The 10,384-nt window shown below is 57.9% G+C and overlaps 1 protein-coding gene across 1 annotated transcript; it reads left to right on the top strand.

Annotated features, from left to right (window-relative positions):
• Window positions 1–2,480: 2,480 nt before the first annotated feature.
• DLX5 (distal-less homeobox 5) lies at window positions 2,481–4,945 on the top strand (the record flags this gene model as incomplete). Its single annotated transcript, XM_082278720.1, is given in 5 exon segments — window positions 2,481–2,520; window positions 2,523–2,570; window positions 2,573–2,959; window positions 4,196–4,380; window positions 4,613–4,945. Coding segments are annotated over 5 exon segments (993 nt in total).
• Between the last annotated feature and the right edge of the window lie 5,439 nt (window positions 4,946–10,384).

Genomic DNA, 10,384 nt, shown 5'->3' with positions numbered 1-10,384 from the left:
AGCGGGCGGCGCTGCGGGCCCGCGGCCGCGCCGGGGCGCTCTTGCCACGGGCACGGCCAGCGCGCGCCTCCGGGGCGGCCGCGGCGCCCCCGCGCCCCGAGCCGGCAGCGGCGGCGCTGCCCGGACACACGGACACGGCCGCCCGCCTCCCCCGAGCGGCAGCGGGGCTCGGGCCCGAACCGGCCGCGGGGGCCCCGGGCAGCCGCTCAGGCGACGCGGCGGGCATGTGCCGGTAAACAATGACCATATTGTGAAATGGAAAACAGACTCCGGCTCCCTCCGAACCGCCCGCTCCCACCGGATGTGTTAAATAAAAACCGCTGGGGGGAAACAGCAGAAAGGCAAGAAAATCGGGTTCGGGCTGGGAAGGACGGGGGGCAGGAAACCCGCAAACAGGCGGATTTGTGTGCCCTCAGCCCCGTAATCCTCGCACGGACTGCAACGGCGGCGGATGCCTTCAGAAAAAAATCAGCTTGGGGGGTTTGCGGTTGGATCTGGTGGGCTTCTGCTTTTTTTGTTTTCCTTTTAATATCGAAACTTTTTTTTGTCCCCTGCTCTGCTACTGAATAAAACAAGAACAAACTTTCTCTGCTGCAGGAAACCGATCCAGATTTCCCCGGGGAGCTGTACAAGCAGCCGTGTCGGGACGGCTTGGCCGGGACCCGCCGCGGCCCCAGAGCTGCCGGGGCTGGGTGCGAGGCAGGCGCCCCTCTCCTCTCCCGTTCTCTCCCTTAAAACGGCACCTTCCTGCCCGGACGTGTTGAAGTGCAGTGCCCTGGAATTTATGACACAAATGGGCTTTCCTCCCCCCTCTCCCCCTCTTCATCTGCTTAAAACCTCTACCGACCCTTCCAGCTGGATGCAAACTGGGAGCTTTAATAAATTTACTCTCCCCTTCCCCAGTCGTAAACATATGTATCTCTCTCCGGTTCCTCTCTTTACAAAAAAAAAAAAAAAAAAAAAAAAAAAAAGGTGTGAGGGGGAGATATTTCTAATGGATTTAAGTAAGTGATTCATAGAATGAAATGCTTAGGGATTTGTTTAATGTGATTTTATATGAGCTGTGGACATTTCCAAAGCAAACAATAAGTTCAAGTACAACATGCACGGTTGTGTTACAAGTGTTACTCAGCTGGCTGGGAGATCTTTGGTGAGCAAACAGGCTAAATCTGGAGAGTAAACAACTTCAGAAAAATCTACAACTCCAGGTCACTGAAAACAGCCTTTTATTTGTTTTCCTTAGTGTCTAGTAAAATTTGATCCTTTTTTTTTGCAGCACTGCTGTAAAATCACCAGGGACGGGCATCACCAGCCCGTGGCTCTCCCCGGCCCAGCCATAGAGTGCGTTGCCTGGGACCTGAGTGCGTAGATGGGCGCGAAAGAACGGGTGCAGGTGAAGGAGGGTGCTGCTGGCCAGAGTGCTGTGAGGAGGACACCCCCGCACAGCGCCGGTCACTTCTGGGGGGCTGTCACCCGGAAAGAGGGTTCTTGCGACAACCTCCAAGTGGAGAAACCCCACGACGGCCTCACAGTCGTCCTGCCCACGCGTGAGGGTGATTTGAGCTCCCTTCATGAGGGGCTCCTGACCCTGGGCCGCAGCCGGACCAGACGGTGAGCACCGCCCCGGGGAGGTGAGGAGCGCACACTCGTGGGGCCGAGCGGTCACAAGCGCACCCGGAGGGGCGCCGGAGCTGGCGAGAGTCGGGGGCTCTCCGCCCGCGGCCATCGTGCTACGGGCAGGTCGCCTTCCGCAACATCCGCGGCGCGGGTGCCCCTAGGCCGTATGGTGCCACTGGGAGCTCCCCCATAGCCCCACGGCCGGGCATCATGCCGGGAGTCTCCCGCCTGGCTCCGGGCCGTTCTAGGGTCTTGGAAATGCAGGAAATGATGTAACTAAAATTCAAGATACTTGGGGGTAATAGAGTTCGCTGTATTTAGCGCGGAGGTCCCAGACGGCGTTCCCCCGGGGAAGGAGGACGATGCGAAGGAAACAGCACGGTCAGACTGATGGTTATTGTCACCAGATCAGAAATCGAGTTGGGAACCAGGAGTGCCCGGTGCGGTGCTCCCAAGCCATCAGCGTAGCCAGGGGGGAGCAAACAGCAAATCCGAGCGGCCTGGCTGCAGCCCTCCCCCAGGGCCCTGCGAGAGGAGGTGCGGGGGCACCGGGCTGCAGGGCGGCGGGGCTCGCCGTGCCCCCTCGCCGGCTGCAGTGGTGGGGGGAGGCGGAAACCTCCCAATCGCGACGCTCCCACTCGGAGATTGCTGTTGGTATTCACTTAAAAAAGAGGTTGAATGGGACTTTTTTTCCTCTTTTTTTCCCCCCTCTTTTTTTTTTTTTTTTTTTTTTTTAAGCCGAAGCTTTGTTGTGCTAAACTAGTTGGACGAGTTAGGGTGTCGCTGCTCCCGATTGCTCTGGCCAATGGAACCCGATCCACCCTGCTGTGCGTAAGAGCGCAATTAAGGATTTAACCAAGCCTATGCTGCGCCCCAGCCAGCAGTCTGCCGGAGACAGACACCGCGCCGCAGCCTCCTCCCCCAGACATGTCTGCTTAGACCCGAGCAGCCCCGCCGCCAGCCCCAGCCCGCCGCCGGCTCCGAGCTATGACAGGAGTATTTGACAGAAGGGTCCCCAACATCAGATCCGGCGACTTCCAAGCTCCTTTTCAGACGGCTGCAGCCATGCACCACCCGTCCCAGGAATCTCCCACTTTACCCGAGTCCTCGGCTACGGATTCCGACTACTACAGCCCGGCGGGGGGAGCCCCGCACGGCTACTGCTCGCCTACCTCGGCTTCCTACGGCAAAGCACTCAACCCCTACCAGTATCAGTACCACGGCATGAACGGATCTGCCGGGAACTATCCTGCCAAAGCCTATGCAGACTACAGCTACGCCAGCCCCTACCACCAGTACAGCGGGGCTTACAACCGCGTCCAGAGCTCCGCCAGCCAGCCAGGTGAGGGCCGGGAGTGTGTGGGAAGCTCCCGTGGCTTTGGGGAGGCTGGGGGAGCGCGCCCCGGCAGATCCCTGACCCACGGACCACGGGGATGCGCCTTTCCCTGAACCAGAAGGGAAACTAAAAATAAATAAATAAATGGGGGGGGGGAGAAAATTTTGGGGTGGGAGGAAAAAGTGGAGAGCTGGTCTACTGGTCTATTCTTTTTGACCAGCCCGCATGATCTAAACTACAAATCGTAGGACTAGTGCTTTAGCGCTTCTGTCAGTTGCCCCCGGGCCCCCACGGCTACCTCCCTCCTCCTTCCCCCCGCAGGAAGAGGGAGAAAATAGCCGAGCCTTGTTGCGTGTCTCAAACTCAGGTTCGCGGTGTTGAAGAAAGTTTCCTTCTCCCTGTGCTGGAGGGGCGGGGGAGGAGACTGGGAGGGGGAGCCCAGCCGTGGCGGGGCTGCGAAGCCGGGAGGGTTTTTCACCAGAAAGCGTCGTGGTTGAAGTGCTTTACTTATTTGTAACTTGCTGTAGGGAAAAAAAAAAAAAAGAAAAAGAAAAAGAAAAAGAAAAAGAAAAAGAAAAAAAAAGAAAAAGAAAAAGAAAAAGAAAAAGAAAAAGAAAAAGAAAAAGAAAAAGAAAAAGAAAAAGAAAAAGAAAAAGAAAAAGAAAAAGAAAAAGAAAAAGAAAAAGGGGTCAGGAAGAAAAAAAAAAAAAACCCGTGGTGAAGCCAAGCGGCTGGGGCTTGGCTGGGACGAGTGCGGTCGCGGCGGCGCTTGGGGACACGCCGGCGGCGGCAGGGGGGAGGCGCGGGCGTGCGGAGGATGTGGTCAAAGCCTTGGGTCCGACTCCACTCCGGACCGAGCTCTTCCCAGCAGGCCCCCAACCATCCTCCCAACGCCCGCGGCGGCCGCGCATGCCCTGCGCTCCCGCCCGCGCAGCGCTGCGCGCCCGGCAGGATGCCCGGGACGGGCGTGGGAGGCGGAGGAGGGCCAGGGGTGGCCGACGTCGGTGTGGAGGGAGCGGGTTCCCCCCCGTCTCACTGCGGGGAGCCGGCGGAGGCTGCGCGGGGCCGCCGCCCGGCTGCGGGAGCCCCGGGGGAAGCCGCAGGGGCCCGTCGGGCCGGCGCCGCTGCCCGGCCCGGCCCGCGGGCGGGATGCCGCCCCGGCGGCGCAGGCTGCGCGGCGCGGAGAGGAGCCTGTCGCGAACTTAATGTCTGCGTCTCTCTCCCGCTCTTGCGCCCGTGCAGAGAAGGAGGTGGCGGAGCCCGAGGTGCGGATGGTGAACGGCAAACCAAAGAAAGTGCGCAAACCCCGGACTATTTATTCCAGCTTTCAGCTGGCAGCGTTGCAGAGGAGGTTTCAGAAGACCCAGTACCTCGCCCTGCCCGAGCGGGCCGAGCTGGCAGCCTCCCTGGGACTCACGCAGACACAGGTACCGCGAGTGGCTCTGCTCGGCCCGGCCCGGCCTGGCGGGTCCATAACCCCAGGTTCAGCCCGGTGCCGCGGGAAGGTCTGGATCGGCCCCCGCGGAGGGGCGGGAGGGCGGCGGGATGCGAGGCGCCGCAGCCGCGAAGCACCGGCTTGCCAGGCGGGCATTAATGGTGTCGCTTTCCCTCCCCACTCCCTCTTTCCTCCCTTCTCCTCTCCTCCCGCCCCGCTCCTAGGTGAAAATCTGGTTTCAGAATAAAAGATCCAAGATCAAGAAGATCATGAAAAACGGGGAGATGCCTCCGGAGCACAGCCCCAGCTCCAGCGACCCCATGGCCTGCAACTCTCCACAGTCACCTGCGGTTTGGGAACCTCAGGGCTCGTCCCGCTCCCTCAGCCATCATGCCCACGCACACGCTCACCCTCCAAACTCCAACCCGTCCCCTGCATCCAGCTACCTGGAGAGCTCCACTTCCTGGTACCCCGCTGCCAACTCCATCAACTCCCACCTCCAACCCCACGGCTCCCTACAGCACCCGTTAGCGCTGGCCTCTGGGACGATTTATTAGAGCCTGGCCCTTTTTTCTTTACTTTTTTTTTTTTTTTTTTGGTTGTTCCTTGGACTCCTGTGTTTTACTGTTAAGGAATAATAACGAAAGGAATGCATATGGGGAATTTTTAAAAGGGAAAAGAAACAAAAAGATTAAAATGTGTAAAGCTTGTGCATGTAACTTATTGCATTTCAAAGGAAAAACCCTTTTTTATACAATACGGACAATTTTTGGCTCAGCTGTGGACACTATCATTGGTGCCTTGAAATCTATGACCTCAACTTTTCCAGAGACTTTTTTCGATGTTATTTTAACCCTGTAAATAATTGTAGATAGAGGAATTAAACTGTATATTCTGAATAAAATAAAATTATTTCGACCACGAGAAACGTTTCCAAATTACCCCTTCTTCTGTTAATAAGAGGGAAAAAAATATAATACTAATTTGCTTGCAGAAAGAAAGTGAGGAAAGAGGATGGGAGCTGAGAGTTCACGTTCTGTTCCAGTGCCGTGCAGTGCCACCACAGTCCGGGCATGCTGGCAGGATCTGGCCCTTGCAGGTACCCGCAGGCGAGCCGAAGGGCGGCGGTGCTCTCTCCCCGCTGGGAAAGGGGCTCTGGCAAGACCGCGTACGTCTTACTGCATAGTGCTTTAAGCTGAAGGGAAAGCTGCCCATCCTGATGCGAGAAAGCAAATCTCTCGCCTTAAGCCGCCCCGAATCCCCGAGAGCAATTAGCGTCGAGAGCTGCACACTCCACAGCCCATCAGTCGCCCGTGTGCACTCGGCTAATTATACAAATTACGTTTCCGTCAAAGGGAGCCACTAAATATGAGAAAAGGATAAAATGAGGGTTCCGCTCCCCTCGCTCCTGCTAAAAGCCTGCGGCCGCTCCGACTGAAGGAGGGACGTTGCAGAGGTACTTTTATTGTTTTTGTTTTATCTCTACCTGATTTAGGGGAAAATACCCTTGCGTCAGAGCAGTCGCTAGCTCTGCCCGGTGCTGGAGGCACGGCTTGGGCGAGATGGCCGGAGCGCTGCCCACTGGAGCGGACCACTCGCTCGGAGCGTGGGCTCTCTTCCAGTAGAAATCCAGGCCCGCGGGGCCCCCGCGGCGGAGCACGTTCCCACGGGGACCCCTGTCCTGGGGGGCAGCGGTAATTCACGGCCGTGCGGGGTACGGCGACAGCAGCGAATGTGCCAAAGGCGTCGCTGGAAGGATCCCCGAGATGAAAGATGCCCCTCTGGCAGCCGAGGCTGGCGAGGAGAGTGCTGGAAGGGGGGGAGGCGAGGCCTGAAAAGGCACGCTCCTGCCCTGGAGCGCACTTACCTGTCTCCAGTCCTCCTCCCCGCTGCCCTCCCCCTCCTTTCTTCTCCCTCCTTTCCTGCCTGCCATGTTTTGTGCGTGTGCGTGAGTGTGGTGTGCGTAGTTTTCTCCCCAAAGAAAGAAGCCCGGGTTTGCTGTTTTGTAACAGGTTTGGGGGTTGGTAAATGTCTTGCAGTACAATAGACCAGTTTGTTCGGTTGTGCTCCCTGCACGCCGGGGAGGGTGCGGGGGTGCCGGCGGCAGGGCGGCGGGGGCCGCGGCCGGCTGCCCACCCCTGCCCGCTGCCGGAGAGCGGCCGCCCCGCCGCGGTGCCCCGCCGCTCCCCATCTCTTCTGCGGTTCTGGTGACCGTCTCCTGCTCATTTTACGCCCAAGGTTGCAGGGACTTTCCGCGACTCTGGGGCTGAGGAAAAGGTCGGCTTTGTCTCTTCTGCTCACTTCCATGCGGTGCAAAAAAATTTTTGAAAAACTTGACCTTTTCATTTTCTTCCGTTCTTTTCCTCATTTCCCTCTAGACAAGCATTCAACCTGCAGTAAGAGATTCTCCCCGAGGTCACTTCCCTTTGCAGAAAGGTTTGGACACAAGAGGTGGAAGTCAATTTCCCAGGTGGGTTCACCCACCCCTTTCTTTGAGGAGCTGCCGCGGGGCTGTTTGGTTACGGTAACCTGCCGGGGCCGTGAGGGCCCGGACGGACAGAGCAGGAACAGCTCCGGGAAGGCGGAATGCCGGCAGGCAGCATGCCGGACAGAGATGGGAATTTACACTGCGGCCGCTGGACTAGGCATCGCTCGCCTTTCCAAGCCAGCCGAGTCATCTCGGCTCGGTTTCCATGCCGGTCCCTCTCCCTCCTTAATTTCTCCTCCTCCCAGATCGGGTTGGTGTTGGGCAGGTCGGGAAAAGCCTGGCATCCCTCCCCCAGAGAGGGTAAGAAATGTCCTCGCCGGGGCTCCCCGTCGCGTGGCCCCGGCCTCGATGAACACTCGGAGTCTATGGCCGCCCCTCCTCCGGGGCCGAGGGGGATGCTCCTGTCCTCTCTGTCCCCGCACACACAGGCAGGCACACCCCGGCGCCTCTTCCCGCCTGGGTGCACCCCCTGGGCTCCGGCGGCGGCCGGAGGGAGCCTAGCTTGGCCAGGCCTCCCCCCTTGCCTCCCCGGGAAAAGGATGGCATGAACTGTCCTTTGTCTGATGCTGGGTTTGGGCTCCGCGAATTGCTGGCTCGGGGCTTTCCCCGCCCCTCCCCCTCTTCCCCTCCCTTCTGTTTTCCTGGCGGCCACTTCCATGTGGAGCCGGGGCAGTTCGGGGAGCCGAGGGGAGCCACATTCCTGTGGGTGCCGAGCGGCTCCAGGGCTAAGCCACAGGGCCTGACACACACACACATACACAGACGCGCAGACACACAGACACACATACACAGAGCAGCCTGCAGCCCCCGCTGCCCCAGATCGAGAGGTCCTGACACTGCCTGCACCCCTGGGGCTCTCACACCCACAGCACACCACCCCCGGCTGCGCTAGCCCCCGGTTGGGACGCACACCTACATCACCCACACCCAGACACACACGGTGCCCGCCAACCCCACCTACGGACGCGGGAGGAGCACCTTCCCGCTTCCGCCCGAGCCCCCCTGTCCGTGCCGGGCATCCCCGCACCGCCCGCGGGCACAGCCTGCAGCCGGGAAGCGCTGCCCCCTCGCCAAGCGCCTCCGTTTCCCTCCCGCTCCTTCCCGGGGAAAGAAAAGACACCCCCTCCAACCTGTCACCGCGGCAGGGCAGCCCGCCTGCCAGGCGTTCCTGTCGCCCTCTTACTGCCCTCGGTCTCCCCCGTGCTTTAGCTCCCCGGCGGCCGCGCTGCCTGCGCGGGCCTCCGCGCTCTGCCCGCTCAACCGCCGGCAGCGCTGTGTCCCCAGACTGCATCCCACATGTGGCATCGATTAAAGATTTCTGCCACGCAATTTTGCGACTGACAGCCTTTAGGTGTTTCGGTTGTGGATTACGGAAAGGAGATCTATTGCTTCAGGAAAATCGGGGCGGGGGGGGGGGGGTGTGGGAACCCCCTTTTCTTGCTTTCAGTCATTTAAGCGATTGCTTGCAGTAACTCAACCTGTTTTATAGCTCAGATAAGAACCGTGAAAATAGGAAACGCGAAGTTTACATTAAGCCTCCCTTTCTCTCTTTTTTTAGCGAGAATCCGTGTTGCATCAATTAAATAGTTCTTCTCTTTGTTCGGTGGCGGGTCTATTTACATGCGATTCGGGGAGGATAAACAATCGTTTATCTGCCTGGAATACAGACCTGATAAATCCCACCACACACCCACGCCCCTGCTGTCTGTGAGAACACCTTCCACTGGCACGACCTTCAAGGCCGCGGGTAAAACTCCCATCTCCCTCACCTCCTTAGTCCCCTTCAGGTGAGGGCCCAGTGCGCCGGCCCCGGCCAGAACCTTCAACGGATTGAGCATTTGGCGAAGACGAGCTTGGAGGTGGCTTCTCGCTCCTCTCCCTCTGCCGCCTGCCCCTCGGCATTCCCGGAGAGGCTGTCTAAAGCTCAGCCTGGGTTTTGCAGGGTGGCTCAGCCAGCCTCGCCGGGCCGGATCCTGAGCTGGCTTCGTGCTCTGCAGCGGCATCCTCTGCCTGGTTGTGGAGCTGGCCCTCCATTCCAGGAGATCTTTACGGTTTCCTCGACACGCACCATATAACGCGTTTTATAGGGCTTTCGCCTCTCTCTATCCACTGAGCTTTCTTTTATTCGCCTGGTTTTTACTAAATCGCATGGAGAAAAGGGCGCAGAGTAAAGGCTCCTGCGGGCTGCCAGGAGCGGCTGCGGCCGGGAGAGGCCAGCAAGAGCCGGGGCGGCAGCCCTGCTGCCCATGGGGCCAGCCCCGGGCGCTGCCTCTTCTCATCTGGACCCTGCGGAGACTAACCGGTCGGGCGGCAACCGCGCTTTGATGATTTAGGCCATTAAAAAATGAAGCGGGTTTGTGTATTTCGTGTCCAGGGTTAATAAAAGTTAATCAGGAGTCGAAAGCCAACTAGCCCAGTGAGTTCACTTCGCTAGCTGCAGGTAGTCCTGTTAGCCAGGCTCTTTCGGTTAATTAATTACAATTGAGTCGGTTCTGTGATAATTTCCCTAAGGACCCCTGAGGACCGGTCCAGCGGGTGCGCGGGAGCGCAAAAGGCCGCCAAGCTCCACAGCCCGCCGCGGAGAGTGCCCGGAGCCCCGGTCCCGCACCCCGCACTCTCCTCCTCCCGGTTCCGAAGCTCCCGAGGCTTCTTGCCCGAAAGTGACGTTCAGTCACCTGAGAGAAGGCACAAGACAATGGAGAGCCCTCTTTTGGGGATGGGTGGGGAGCTCGGGGATGCTTCGGGTGCCGGGGAGAGGCTGCCGGGAAGAGCCGAGCCGAGAGGCGGACTGATGCAAGGCGGGAGCCGAACCAGCAGTCCCTGACTTCACATCAGGCTCGCACTCGTTGAGATTTGGACACGTAACGCTGCAGACCACTGATTTGCTATTTTCTTAATTCCCGCTCTTCTCATTCCCTATGAATCAAACAGTCTTTTGTCCTTCAGAGTTTGATTTGATCGCTACTGTTCACATTTCACTTTTGTATTTTTCCCTCCCTATACCATTACTCATTGAGTGCCCCGTGAAATTACAATCGTACATTTTCAACTCAGCAACCCATTTGCAGTGCAAAAATAGGGTCTAAATAATGGCTGAATTAGCCCTACTGGACAGTTTCAGATGTAACACTCTGTAATAATTATATTGCAGGCTGGATTAGGATGCTATTATCATAATCTGGACGTTTACAATTATCTGTAATTTGCAAAGATGCGCCAGGTCTTGATTACAGCAGGTTTTTTTTATCAAGCTAACCATCACTAAACAGTGACAGTAATAACAGCTAATTTTGCTGGCAATATAAGAGGTGCTGGGGTGTGCAAACAATTTCACACCTGGATGTGCTCACTCAACCAAGAATATAGAGAAAGAGCTTCTGCCCTGAGACTCAGAAAAATATTCTCCACTGCTTCTGTTCAGTATAGATTTCTAGACCCCGATCCTTGCTTAGCAGATTTTCAGAGGGGTAAGTTTTGGGGCTCGCTTGGTTTTGGGGTTGGTTTGTGA

This window comes from Coloeus monedula (assembly GCF_965178545.1).
Source record: "Coloeus monedula genome assembly, chromosome: 1".
In the NCBI taxonomy this organism is placed as follows: domain Eukaryota; kingdom Metazoa; phylum Chordata; class Aves; order Passeriformes; family Corvidae; genus Coloeus; species Coloeus monedula.
Note: the sequence above shows the minus strand (reverse complement) of the source record. Positions and strands in the feature narration are given on the sequence as shown.